This window comes from Strix uralensis, chromosome 10 (genome assembly GCF_047716275.1).
Source record: "Strix uralensis isolate ZFMK-TIS-50842 chromosome 10, bStrUra1, whole genome shotgun sequence".
Lineage (NCBI taxonomy): Eukaryota > Metazoa > Chordata > Aves > Strigiformes > Strigidae > Strix > Strix uralensis.
In genome coordinates, this window is record NC_133981.1 from 11,670,857 (window position 1) to 11,685,798 (window position 14,942).

At 39.8% G+C, this 14,942-nt stretch overlaps 1 protein-coding gene across 5 annotated transcripts in view; it reads left to right on the forward strand.

Annotated features, from left to right (window-relative positions):
- The window catches only part of LOC141947741 (contactin-4), a 343,702-nt gene that overhangs the window by 164,966 nt on the left and 163,794 nt on the right, over nucleotides 1-14,942 (forward strand). For all 5 annotated transcript variants that reach the window (XM_074879185.1, XM_074879183.1, XM_074879188.1 and 2 more), the window contains one exon: nucleotides 9,473-9,612. In XM_074879185.1, coding sequence (XP_074735286.1) covers nucleotides 9,558-9,612 — 55 coding nt within the window. In that variant the 5' untranslated portion in view covers nucleotides 9,473-9,557. The remainder of the gene's footprint in view (nucleotides 1-9,472; nucleotides 9,613-14,942) is intronic.

A 14,942-nucleotide genomic window follows, 5' to 3' on the forward strand; every position in this document is an offset into this window, starting at 1 on the left:
GGAGGTTAATACTCCGCTTTGCCTGACAGCTTATTTTTTCATCCCAGAGCTTGCCAGCACATCTGTATTCTCTGGTGGAAAGAGGCTGCTTGGAGATCAGGATGGGCTGGGTTTGCTTCAGAGGTGGCTGCAGGGTCCTGCCTGGCAGCCAGGTTTGGTTGTGTGCTCTGCTCTGCATTCAGGTCTTTCACTGACAGTCTTTGCTATCAGAAAAAAGAACAAAAATTAAAATTTTAACATGTTATGGGCTTCACAGACCATTTCCATTGATGGTGGATCAGTGATATGGCTCAGAGAGAAGAGCTGGACCTACTGAATACCAGCTCAAATATCCTTTGCTTTTCAAGTTACTTTTGCTATCTCTAAGATGGCATTTTATGCAGAGTTTATAATTTATTGCTTGGATATATGGGATAGCCATTCATCTTAATCTTGCAAAATACTGCATTGAAAATTTTACTCTGCATGAAGTTGGGAATTGTTTTTAAATTGGTGAGTTTTAAGGTAAGTGTTCTAGACAATCTTCAGTAAAAGATTCTCTAAAAGAGAGTAAATTCTAATTTGTAGAAAATGCCAGACTATGAAGTTTCACTGTTTACAGCTTTTTATTATGATAATGTTATTCCTGGTTTGAGCAAATTGTCTCCCGAGTTTGTGGTGTGATGGGCTTGTTCTGTGTTGAGAAAAGCTGGGTTTTATCTAATAGGTGCTGCCTCAGGTGAGTGTTTCTCGATATATTCCTTCCATGGAAAAGGTATAACAATACAGAATGACCCCTAATTAACACCAGTAGCATTAATTTAGACTTGCCTTTAGTCACCCAGATCTCCTTACTTAGAGATGATTTATGCTTACAAATTATTCAGGTTTTGCAGGGCAATGACAGTTTCCTGGGAGCAAGAGACAAAGAGTAAGGGTTGTAATAGGATGATGTGTGGTAGTTAGTGGCTAGTAATTAAAAGGCTTTAATTACTGTCATTTTTTCTTCGGTGGAAAATTGCACTCTGATTCACTGGTTCAGAAGGTGAAGGGACATGTTGCGCAGCTGGGAATATCCAGCGTTTGAGATGGATTGCTGCTTCCGTGAAGTTGTCTTTGCTAGTGATAAAGGTGTGCAGGGAATACTGCAACACGGTAAAAGGTTAAAAGAGTGTGTGCCTGTTATTAGCTGACTGTTTTCATATAATCCAGAGTCTCTAATTGCATTTTAAGCTGTGGCGCTAGGTTCTGCGTAAACTAGGTATATTGCTTCTAGGAGTTTTTAATCTAACAAGTCAGAAAGGGATGGTGTCAGTGATAGTTATTTCTATACACCTTTTATTACATCAGCAAAGACATTCCCTGCCTGCCCCACTACTAGCAGAGCTGACCCCACCAGCCAGTTTCTTGGGGGATATATAGTATGAGCGTAAGTTACAGAGCACTTACATTGAAAAAACGTATGTAGAAGAAACAGTCCAAACTCATGGGGTTGTAATTCACAACCGTGGGGGCTTATTCCTTCAGCAATCTTTGCTAATATTGTTAGAATTATATTTATTAGCTCAATCTGATGGGTGTAATCCTTGCTTCCCGTGAGCATGTGCACCCTGGCATCCCTCCTCGGGCATGGACCGAGCGGTGGCAGGTGTGTGATGGCGAGGAGGCAGCTCAGCACAGTGCGCACCAAAGACCCAACAGCCTGACAAATACAAATGACTGGAGTGAGTTGGGAACTTGCATCTGTTGAGGTGCTGTAACTTCCTTGATATAGTGAAATGAAATCTCTATCTAGTGAATGTAAAGGAATGCCCAAAGGAGGAAACACAATGTGAAAACTGACATTGTTTTTCTCGGTCTTTTTTTTTAGATAATTAATTTTTGCAGCGTTTCATTCCCATTTATCATAAGTATGTCTCAGAAACATGCTGCGTATATGTCATTTGTTTTATCAGGCACAATATGCCCGTATATATTTCATAATGTGTGAATTGTGTATAAGTGCAACTCCAGAAGGGATAATTTCAGCAAAGAACCTTGAGATAGATCAGGATCTGACAGATGTGCTGTGAGAACGAGGAGAGCTCAGTGAGAAATGCCACCAGCACGCTCCTGCTATCCTTCATCTCCCCGGGCCAACTTTTCAAATTCCTTTTTCTCTTCCCATATGCAAAAGGGTAGGCTAATATTTATTTTGGGACTCACAACAACAGGACCACAGCAGAAAAAACCCTGTCTTTCAAGTGCTGAAAAAATTCAGCTATGTGTACATCAAAAAAGTATTACTGTGAAGATTTGCACTGTCGGGGACATATCTTTTAGGCACCTTCTATTTTTGGACGTTCAATTTTGCAGGTCACTGCTTGCATCTGCTAAAGAGAGCCTGTGCCTCTCCCAACACACAGACCTGGATTCAGCAATTAAGAGGCAGGATTGGGGTTAGAAATCTGATGCTTCGCTGAATCTGGGCCACAGCCAGCGTTCAGGAGCAGGGGCTGGCCGGAGACCGGAGCTGCCCACGCCCAGGATGCTTCTTGGAGGAGTGTATCACAGCAATGCTCTCTAGCAGCATGGGCTACCAGCTATTTCTGAGAAACACACTCAAAAGCCGCCCATGATTTTATCATCTTGGACTCTTCACAGCCCTTCAGAGTCATCTCTTCCAGGAGCGCTCATTTCTCACTAGTTTACCCCAGGTGATGTGGCTCCTGCCCCTCACACTAACATGCTCACAAAGGTGTCCAACCTCCACATTACTTTTGGACACTAAATTGTGAGAAGGATATTCTCGCATCCTTACGGGCTGGTGTATTGATGCAGTCCCACTGAATGAGGTCTAATCCTGCTGCTTTCCCTGTCTTAAGCTGCTTGTTATGAATTAGTTCCTCATGCTGCTCTGCTGGAATAACACTGTTTAATCCCTTTCACAGGTAAAGCAATTTCCTTTAATTTAGGAAAAAAACCTTGTTTGTCTGTTACATGAAAAGAAACCGCATTGCTTTTGTCCTATGACCCCTTTACTAAAGCCAAACAGTTTCTTTAACCTTCATTTATAGAGGATTGCTCTGTGCTACCATTCAGTGCATCAGTCTGAGTGACTTCCAATTATCAGAGGCTCAAGGTTATGCTTCTTCCAATTTCTGAATCAGATGGGAACGACCTCACCTTGCAACCAGATCCCAGTGTTTGGAATTCTCTCCATCCCTTTCCAAATGTTGGTGTTTCTGGAAGCAAAATACATACTGTCTCTGTCCTCATTATCTAGGACTTACGTTTGTCTTAAAAATTGTCAAGGAACATCAGCAATGGATATTCTGCAGCCTATTTAGACAGTCCATAGCTGTGCTTGAGCTGACCTTAACATTACAAGAAGTTTTTCCTAAAGTCTAAACCTTAATCTCTTTTGCATATTGATTCTTGTCACATCCATCTTGGACATGGGAACAAATTCTTTCCTTCTATTTCAAACAGTCTTTTACATGTTTTAATACCATTAACATCTTTTTTTTATTATTCTTTAGACTAAGCAACTCCATTTGGTTTTTATTTATAGGACATTTATAGACCTCTAATCCTTGTGGTGTTTTGTGTTTGGGGCAAATCTTCCCTGACATGCAGCATCAACTCTTGAGTGTAGTACTGTATCTGAGGCTCCCCCGTGCTGGGGAGAGTGACAGGTTGCTTACCTAGCAGGAATTTTCAAATTAAAAGGACCTGCAAACCTGGTTATACATCCCAGAAATTTTGCTGCTTGCACAGTCCCCGAGCATTGCTGACATGTTCAGCCACATGTGGATCAGCACAGAGCTCTCACCCAGCCGGTGGCTCCCCAGCATATGTTTGTGGTATTTAACGCAGCATCCTATTTACTGCAGTACGCAGCACTTGTCTCTTACACAAATCCATCCTTCTGTTTCAATCTGGTTTTATGTCCAATTTGTCAAGGTGATTCTGAATTACATTCACATCCTCAGAGGTACCTGCAGCCTCTTAGTGTCACCAGCAGACTGAATAAGCACACCTTCTCTTCCCCCATTGCTATTAATAAAAGTACTGGAAAGCATGAGACCAAAGACAGACTCACTTTGGCAGTTAACTTTCAATAATTACTCTCCAACTATGGCTTTTCAGTCAGTTATATCCACTCTTCAGTAAAGTTATAGAACCGGCCTCAGGTGAAGTCTAAATTGAAAATTTCCAAAGTGATAAAATAGATAAAACACCTGTGCTGCAATGAGGTCTGCAAGGGTGAGTTCAAATCAGCAATGGACTGCACACAGGCAGCCTACATGTGTATCTGTTTTTAAAAATAAGCAGATAATTATGCCTGCCAGATAAAGAGAAGGAGAAATGAATTTCTATGTGAAGTCCTTTCCCAAAGTTGCAGTTTTCATGTTCCTCCCCCCTGGAAAGCATTTGAGGGAAGTGTGGCAGGTATACCCTAAAGAGGAAGAGATAAGCAGTGCTACTGGTAAATACTGGGTTTCATGAATGTTTTTTTCCAGGGAGGATGCTTCGTTCTTTAGAGTATTTGGGAACTTTAACAAAACTGATGGCCAGTCCATTTCATTGTGGTTATTTTGACCGAAATGGTTGTATTGTCCATTGAATCTGGTATGGAGGGGTCAAAAATCAGAAGTTCGAGTAAAGTGTTTAAAATCTTCTAAAGTTAAATCATTTCACTTAGAACTAACCATTTCTTTTTCAATATTTCTCTGTTAACACTGCTCCTTAAGTGTTAAAAACATAAATGAACATGTGTCAATAGTGTCTTGCAAAAAACGGGACGTAGTCCTGCACTGCCGGCTCTGTGAAGACTATATACATTTGGAAAGTGTTAGTGTGTTTGGAGAAATGGAAATGGATAATGGAGTTTTGGTGTAGCTTTGCGGGCTTCTTTTTAGTTATGCTCCTAAGACTTGGGAAACACCTAGCAACATCTTTGATGGATATAGATCTTTTTGTATGTGTATATTAGAAGAAGGTATCTTCATCTTATGGAAAAAGGGTTCCTTTTGAATCTCAGAAAACTTTTCTGTGGCTTATTTTCTACCTTTTTTGTGTAGACAAGTTGAATTTGAGTTTATGCTAAAACTTTGTTCTTAGGTTTTGCTGGGACTGATCTTTCTAGACTTGGCCTGCAACATGCACCCAAATGCAGACATTTGCCATATCCATTTTACTTAGACACACAAAAATTTTGTGCTCTCAGCAACTGTAAGGTCCCCAGTTGTGTGTAACCAGACAGCAGTTGGGTAACCCATATCTCAGTTCTCTCTTCTGCATCCAATCCTGAAGATTATTTTTATGATACTTCTGTTTTAAAAGCTTGGTAATTCTTTGGAGGTTTTGGCCCCATGAATTAATGTCGCTGTTCAGGACAGTAGTGAATTCACATTAGATACTTGCTCTTGCCCTCAGGTCAGATCTGTGACAGTCAGAGGGTAGGCACCACCTTAAATCTAACAACTCACATGTTAGTGCTTGGAGTGTTTTGTGCTTACCCTTAGCTCTTCCTTTGTTGAGGTGATTAAAAGATGCCTGTTGCTGTCTGTATGTGCAGCATGCTTCATTAACAGTGATTTATTTTGGAGTTTAGCAGAATTGGCACTGTGTAGCACACCGATGTGCAGTAGTAAAACGTGAGATGATTGCTAAGGCTTCTTGCTGCTGCTGCTGCTGCTACTGCTGCAATACTTAGGGGTCTAAGGCATGTTTTGCAACTTTTCCTTCAGAATACTCACAAACTTGGGAGTTCATATAGTGCAAATTATAGCTACAAAAGTATTTTTTGCGTTCTGAATGCATCCATACACCTTAGCCTTAGGTTTTTCATTTCTATTTTGTTTTTTCAGAATTACTAATCATTAAACATCCAAATGGAATTACTGACAGAGACATGTCTACTAACTCAGAAAAATTCACCACAAATACTTCTACTGCATGCATCTATTTTTTTTTTTCATACCCGATTGCAGTCAGACCTCTTAGAGTCAACTTTCTTCGTCAGAATCCTATTACAAAGGTGTCTTTCAAAAGAATTTGCAGTGGATGCATTGCCAAAAGTGAAGTTAAAAACATCTGCACATGTGTGTTGGCACTAGGTTTTTTAATGGGATGCACTTCCAAACTGAAGCACAGCTATCTTATTTTCATCTTGAAAAAATAACTTGTATAGTGCTGAAACTACACATGCTTCCTTCTGGATATAAAATATTAAACTTTGCAAGTTTTCAGGCCTCTTATATTCTTCTTCAGAGGCAGTGCAAACTCCCCTGGGATTTTATAGTCAGAAAACATTTAGAAATGGGAAGGATCTTTTCAATTATATATCTTTTGCACAATGTTGCCTTCCCTAAAGTTGTTGCCATAAAAAGTCAACGTGTTTCAACAGTTTTTACACAGCTCTGAACAATGGGCCTGCTGATATGAGTAGCAGAAATGTTTACAGGAAAACATTTTGAAGATTGGACTCATTCACATGTGAAATAGGGAACTATCATGAGAAATGAAAATGCAGCCATATCTTGAATACTACCATATTTTAACCTTAGGAAAATATTTTTAACAGTAATCATCTAATTTACTTTTCACTACTTTTTATGTTAAGACAGGCATCATTTCGCTTTGGGAAACTTTCTGTAACACAGTAGCCTGTGTTAGATGTATCAGTAAAAGCCAGGGCATGCATTGGTTGTGGTTACACAGGGCCAGGGCTCAGCTGGCAGCCGTGTCTCCAGGTTCCTATTTTCAGTGCTGCTCCTGGGGGGACTGTTACAGAGCACCAGGAAGATGATGCTTCTAAGGCTTTAGTATTAATCCAGTGTTCGCAATTCTGGGCATGGTGACAGAATGTGGTACTATTCCATATATTTAGAAAATATATGCTAGAGTCTCTTCTAGGAATATATTGTAAGGTAATTATTACAGGGTATATACTTTGGATATATAAGCACATGGAGTTGCCATTAACATTGACGGAAATGCCAACAGGAGCCTCAGTGCCACATATAGACAGTTTGTTAATACCAGAAGTGACTGTGGCCATTCAGATATCTGAAAATTTTTCTTTGAAGTACATGGATGATCCTCTGATGTGTGCTGGTTCTCTGGAATAAGTTTTGAATAACTAAATAACAGGGAAGACTTTCAGCGTTTTCACTGGACTTAATAATCAAATGTGCTGAGCACAAAAAAAATGCATATTTTTAGCATAGCTTTTATTTTGGGCTGAAAGTAAGACCCACTGATTGTGTCAAAACATCTTGGGAGGAAAGAAAGAGCCTGCTATTTTTAATGCCCTTATAAGCTAAAAACTAATTTACATCAGTAATTTTGTATTGGTGTTTAAAATGCTTAGAGAAGCATGATTTCCGAAGTAGAAAAAAAAAAAAAATCAGTTTGCAAAACCCACAAAGTAGCCAGAATTTTTCCCAAAGGGGTGGTGAGTCAGGAGAAGAGGAGAAGTTGCAGTGGGGAGGAGTAATACATTGAAGACTATCCAAGAATTTTCTTGCACATATGGAAAACTAGGGAATAAAATACCAAAACAACAATCTCCATTCAAAGAGAGTATCAGGGATGTGATGCAAACAGACTTGGGATCTGCAAACAGGACAACCATCTCCATGGGCCTCTGTGAAGAATTGTCCCACATCTCCATCAAGTCTCCAGAAGCACCATCCTCAAAGCCCATGGAATAAAATACAGACATGTTGCTTGACTTTGGTCACATCTGGGGTTTTATATTCCTAGTTTTCTTAACCAAAAGACAGATATAATACTTCCTTGCCAGTGGCACTGCTTACAGATGGCTGAGAAGCTGAGTGCTGTTGTTATTATTCCACATAGCAGGAGGGATTTTGGTCAGCCCTTTCATGTGCTGGCAGCTCGCGGATGGGTCTGTGGGTGCTTTTGACAGGTTGCTGGCAGTAGGTTAAGTTGGTAAGTGCTATACCTCTTGTGTTTTTAATTAGGTACCAAAGGCTGTAAGTGATTGTTCTGTTTCAGTCCCACATAGCTTATTGCAGAGGGTGAGGAGAATAATCGTAAAGTGTTGCATTGCAATGTAATGGAGAGGAGCCTTATAAGTGACATGGTGGGCTTATTGATGGGAATAATACGTGGGAAGATGAGAACACATCAGCAGCTGCTGGTGAATACAAGATCTGTCTCAAATCTCACTTAAACTAGCGTAAAACCAAGAGCGACTTGCCTTTGGTAGAGATCTCCTGATAGGTGCAGTTATAACCAACAGAATTTGGTACTAGAGGGAAAATGGTACTTCTCTATGTAACAGGAGTATATAGAGTAAAACAATACGTTTCTTGAGTTCACTATAAACACAGAAAGTAACTATTTAACTATGTCAATCAATATAAAGGTCCATGATGACATTTTCCTTCAAAAATTAATAATTAATACTCTGATAATTCACTTGGGTTGTTACTAGTTTTTATTGATTATTCCTTCCTGCTAACCCCCAGCTAGCCTAATCAGCCTGTGTGAGAATAGATGAGTATGTTCCATTAATCTCTACCCCCTTCAGAGTTGCATCTTCAGATCAGAGGATGAAGATTCTTAGTCTTCTCAGTGCATTGAACCTGACTTTATTAGAAGTATCTTATCAATTTTAACTCACAAAAGCAAGCAGAGACCTCTCATGATACCTCTTCACATGCTATTAGTCATGCAGTTTGTCTTGTAAGCATGAAGGTCCCTTAACTTCCAGCCTTCAGTGATATGAATAAATTATGTGTCTCTGACTTGATTTATTTATTTTTAATATTTAAATGCCTGCTCTCGAAAAGGTTCCTTTCATAAAAGGAGGCACTTTTTTCCCCCTTGGGTTGCACTGGGGGGAGTTACTTTGCAGTGATAAGCTGAGAAAGTCTTCGAATTGCCTGCTTACAAATTTTAACTATTTACAAGTTGTAATAGAGTATGAGGAAAAGATCAGGTTTTACCTAGAGATGTTTTAAGGGGTTTTTTTTGAGAAATTTTAGAGCAATGAGAATGGGTGTAAAAATGGGAAAAGCATCCCCCATTCCTGAGCAAGGTGGGAATGTTTCCTAGAAAGTGTCGCCTTGTAGGGATGGTGTTCTTCGAGTAAGGATGATGTTTGTAGAAAAAAGTGAGAGTAGTTGTTCTCATAACTTTTCTCTTAACTGCGATCTACAGAATTCACTAATTACTCAGATTACCCCAGAGAGGCAGTGAGTGAAACTGCTGATGACAAAATGGAGAGACAGAAGAAATCTCACAACGGCCGAATGGAAGATGCAAATACAGGGTTACAATTCATAACCCTCATCTGGTACCCAGCGTATTTAGTCACAAATCACTTCTCAGAATTATTTTAAATGAAATGCTTAAAAAAGTTTCTTTGTTGGTCTTCAGATGCAACTGTCCTGGAAAGAAAAAACAAGCTGTCAAGAAATAAAAGGAGTAGCAATCCTAAATCTCCTTGTAATCTGTCTTTTTTCTTTTACAGATTAAAGGTTGCCTAAAATTTCCAGGGAGCCCCCTTCTCTTCTGTAGTTAACTGGACTCGTCTCCTCTGACCTGGGAAGCTGAAGATGAGGTTGCTATGGGAACTGCTCGTGCTGCAATCATTCATGGTGTGCCTTGCAGGTAAAGTGTCATTTTAAAACTTTTGATTTAAGAATGCCACTGTATTTCACACTAATGCAAAAGTGCACCGCATTTTTATATGCCAGTGATAAAATGGAAAAATAAGTCCCTGCTTCATGACCGGCATTACGAAAGGTTGCTGAGCAGATCAAGCTGATGTTCTTAACAAGCTCCTTTTACTGTGGATCAGTATCTCCACAGTGCAAGTGTGGTGTTTCAAAGGTCTGCTCTACCCAGTTCAAAGTTGCTGTTGATGAAAGTTGTTTTCCCATGTTCTATGTTAAGCGTTTCAATGCTCAATTAAACCTATGTGGAGTACAGCTTTAAATCCCATTAAAACAGTGTTGTGTTACAGCTAAGACCTCGCTCCATTTAACAAATAATTAGAATAACATATTTCAGCAATATAACCATCTTCTGCAACTGCCCTTGCTTAACTTTTTCTTCCCTGAGAGCTGCAATGTTTTGAGCATTCCCAGCAAAATGAAACTTCTGAGGAATGTTTTTCCTCCTCCTTTTTCCTGGAGCTGAAACAGTTCTTGAAGACGTTTCAGATTTGCAGAGGGTTGGCAAAACTTGCACCAAAGCCTTGCTGATCTTCTCATGTGCAAGGAGTTGCTTGTAGGCTGCTGCTGGGTGAGCTGGGGGAACCGGGCTGGGTGCTGCGATCACACCAGGGCTGTCAAAGCCTATTTAGAGTCTCTTGCTCTTTGTCGTTCAGCTATCGTTGATTGTTTCCTCCTTGAATTGGTATTATTATTCTTTAACGTGTTTTGTTCTGAGCAGGAGGGGAGGATGTTACATTTAAATAATATTTATGTCACTTTGGTTTCATCTGGATTGCTCTAATTTATCTGCTGCTTGGCGCTCAGAATGTTTTACTGCTTTGTTTAGTAACTTGTGCTATCTTCCCTTTTGTATGTGCACGTTGTCAGGGTACTTTTTCAGCATTTTAGGTAATAGCAAACTACTTATAATACTGTTTACTTTCTTCTGCTTAGCTCTACTGAACACAAAGCCACTTTTATTCCGGTACTTATAGGTACCTATTTTTGAAATTTGGTTCCAAGTCTTTCTAAATGTGCTATGACAGTTTCTGAGCTGGCAGAAAATTGGATGCAGAGAGATTCTGCAATGCAGTGCCACACGTGTTTCAGAAATTGCAACCCTAGAGAAGTTAGGCTGCGGGAATACATAAAGTATGATCCTTTATTTTAAGCAAATAAACCAAATAGTGGAAAAACAAAAGTGTGCAAAATGTTTTTTACGGTAATTTCTATACTTAAAATATCTGCTGCAAGATGTCTAGGGTCAGCAAAATAAAGTTTCGGGAGAATGTGTTTGGGGGTGACTTTATCTTTTACATCTGTTTTTTAGAAAAATGCATCTCATAAGCACTGGCTTTCCCCACACTGTTCTGCAACAACATTTTTTCTCATCTTTGCAGTGCTCTGAATATCTTCAAGGCACAGCATCAGTTTCTCTGTTCTGCTGAGGGAGATTTAACAGAGTTATGGGGAGAGGAGTGACAAAAGTTTTGTGCAGGTTTTATATTAGGTGATGAGTGAGGAAATTGTTTCATTTTGCTGAAAGACATGAGCTGACTTCTTTCAACAGGATTTAAATCCAGAAGTTTTTGTGTCTGTCTGCAATGTTGTACAACCTGGCTGCAGGCATGGAAGGGATTTTGCTGCATGAGCTGTGCTGTTACCATGAAGCAGGGCAAGTGTTTTACGTAGTGCTGTGGTGTTATGGACTATGTGAAGACGTTCAGATCTGGCTGTTAAATATTCCAGAGTTAAGGAGGAAACTGTACTGGTGGACACCTTGCATCGTCTTGTTCTGCATCGATGCACTCTGCAAGGCAGGAGGAGATGACCATAAAGTAGTTAATCTTAGCAGTTGCTATTTAGCAGCTCCATGCAAAGAGCACAGAGCTGTAAAACAAAAGTTCGTAGACAAACCTCCTTAATTCTTGTTTGCCACTGCTTGTAATTATGCTGGTCTTGGAGAACCTCAGGTGTTGATTCCAGGGGAAATAACTTCCACTGCTAACTTCCCAAGCCATGTCCTGCCTGGCGCCAGAGCGCCTGAGGCTGCCCACATCTTCCAGCTGCTCCTGCTGCCCTGCACGGTGCCTCAGCTTCAGGACTAGCGAGGAGGGATGGAAACTTTCCTTCTGTCTAAAACAGACAGGCATTGCTCTTCTCTGAAATTTTTCTTAAAATCTAAGTATAAAAACAAATTAGGAAGTAATATTTTATTTTTATGTTGATCAAGGCATTTGACCCATCCTTGAGAAAAAAGATTAATAATTGAATTATACCAAGAAAAAAACCAGGTGAAAATAAGATGCAGGAAAGTTATCTAACAACCCTCCATAGTGCATTGTGGACCCTCATATGACTGGGAAACTGTATAAAGTATTGAGTTACCTGTAAAAATAAGCTTAAACCTGAAAATTGAATACTTGTATTTAGTTTTTCTAATGAGTGTCAGATACACAGTCCAGGTATCACCCAGGTATCACTCTCATCTTTGTCTCTGCTGCAGAGAGCAGTGCAGCTGGTGGAGGGTGAGTTTTTTGTGTGTTGTTCTGTCAAACCCCCCATGGAGGCAAGTGGCCCCAGCATTCCCGTGCGGCAATGGCCCTGGTGCCCCTTCGTGGATAGTCAGTGGGCTCCAGCTACTGCCAGTCCCAGCAGCTACTTGGGCTTTTTTTTTTTTGTATTTGCTTCCTAAATGAACATCTGTTCAGTAGAAATTGCATGAAAACTTCCAAACTCATATCATTCAAGCTATTAAACAGCTGTCAAACCCAAAGCACTTGGAGTATCCAAATGTGTCATTAAGGGTACCAGTTATCCACCACTGCCAACGTGCCAGGAGAAGAAAGACGTGCCAGAGCTGTTCACAGTCCGCATAGGATATTGCTATTGATTTTACATACTGGGTGTTCAGATATCACAGTTCTTCACAGCAGGATAAAACACTCAGCTCGAAAGCTTGATCAATCTGGGATGTACTTAAACCAGCTACCTAGAGGTGCAAATCTACTAATAATTTCAGGAGCTATCCAACCTCCCTCGAAAAGGCAGCAGCTCTGCTAAAGGTCTTTCTGAGCTTACCTTTCAATCCATCACCCAACCTGGGACCATATTTTTCAGACTGCTTTTCTCATTGGCTGTTCTCAGGTCATACTGATAAAAACTAACGATGCTTTCTTTGGACTCGATAGTTGATGTATACCAGTTCAGGGTTTCTGATTATATTTTCAAGAGTCTTTTCTTCAGGTGTCAGCTCTGGGAAGCAGTAACTGCAAATTATTTCTTTGGTGCCAAATAACTCTCATTTGTTAGGTCTGTCAGATTCCTTAAATAGCAGTTGTGGTGGTGATAATTTTATGTTTTGGGGAGTAAGATGAGAGGCAGAATAGGCTGTGAAAAATAACACACAGCTCTTCAAGTCATGACTTTGTTAACAATTCCTCTCTCTTGGGTAGCCTCATGTAGCTATCGTATACCCTGAAATACATTTGTGTACTGCCTGGAAACAGTGATGGGGAAACAAAAGACATCACACAGGATGAGCCAAACTGACTTGTGTTAATGAAGATGGGACATAGTCCGTATGCCTGTAATGTGCTGGACAAGTATGAAAGGAAATTTTCTGTATTTTTGTGACTCTTATGCAATTCTTTGCCTCATTAGCTTCCTGTAGCAGTGAGTTTCATTGTTGAAGTCATATTTGCATGTTAATGAGCTGCAGTTGCATAAATGTGTTAGCTGTCTGGGAGTGCGTATGCATATTTTATAATGTAATTTAACCCATGAAGATCCACTCGCATTTTGACAGAAAACAAAAAAGGAACCTAGTAGCTTTTGTGAAGTGTTTATGCTCTGCTGTGTCGTGCATGTGATTGTAGTCTCAGCTTTTTCTTGGAGGCCTTGTTCTTGCCATTTAAAAAGATCTGTGCTCACAACAAACACACCAGCCAGCAAAGACTGGCCCTCCTTTTTTCTTAGCAAGCACCACGTAAACACAATAGCTTTAATAAACAAATTCATCTTGTAGTTCTGTAATAATGCTTCTGTTTCAACAAGTTTGTTTTGTCAAAGGGAAAGTGCTGTTGCAGCTGTGTCTGTTCAGTGCTCCTGGAGGGGTGACTGAAGTAGGTCAGGAAAGCACAAGCCAAAATACCAAATCTACTATTTGTTTTACACTGATTTGATCGAATAAGGAAACGCTGTTCTTGCTCTCTGCTAACTTGGCTTCTTCATGAAGCCTCCCAGCTGTGTAAGCCTTTGTTTTGCAACAGATTAAATGGGCTGCACAAAGATTGCTGGTAGTTTTTAGTGGAACATGGAAGGTGATCCTGAAAGTTAGAAATACCTGTGTTGCTCCCCAGAGTCATATAGGTCGCTCTGCAATTTCTGTACATGTTTACACTCTGTTACATGAAAAGCTGGAGTTTCACAGTTGTCCAGGTATACAGAATTAGATATTAGCTTATTATCTCTCGTATCTGAAAAGGTAAGATGAATTAATATGGAGAAGACCACATGTACAAAGTTTATGCATCGTTTCTGCGATCAGAACAGGAGTTGGAGTGGTATTTATTAATGGGCTTTTTGCTGGCTGTCAGTACAAGGAAGCCTGTTACTGGTGTCATGATATCCCAGCAACACCTGTGCTTAATTCTTCAAATCCAGGGACAGCATCATATTTTTCAATATCAAATTCTATCATATTTTGATTAAGGTGGAACAAAAGCATTTTTTCACCCTTTATCTGCTAAAAAATGCCATTTTCTAATCTAGAGATATGCACATGATATCAGAAGTCAGGAAAAAAAGAAGAGAAGTATTTCTGTAGAGCTTATTTTCAATGTGGTGGGTGTTTTTTTTTCCAAAACTGCTTTTTTACAGGGAAAAATTCTTATAAATGCCTGTCCAGGCATTCTTTCTCCTTTTGTCACATGTTAATACAGCATAACCAAACCTCAGTAGTGGTTCAAACCAGAATATTTAGAGCATGGCTATGTAATTTGTGGGGAAAGAACCCAATATATAGTTAAGTGTTCTCCATGGGTAGGCAGAAATCACCATCATTTATATCAATACCTTCCAATGAAATCAGGCATCCAGCTCTGTTAAAAATTAAACCTCAAAATTAATACAAAGATGAATATTCACAGACCTATTTGAATTCACATTTCTATCCAAGCAGATGTAGGTTACATACAAAAGAAATTCTGCTAATTTCATGTCTGAATATAAATAATTAAACTAAGAAGTACTGTTGTACATATTAAATGATGGTCTTCTATA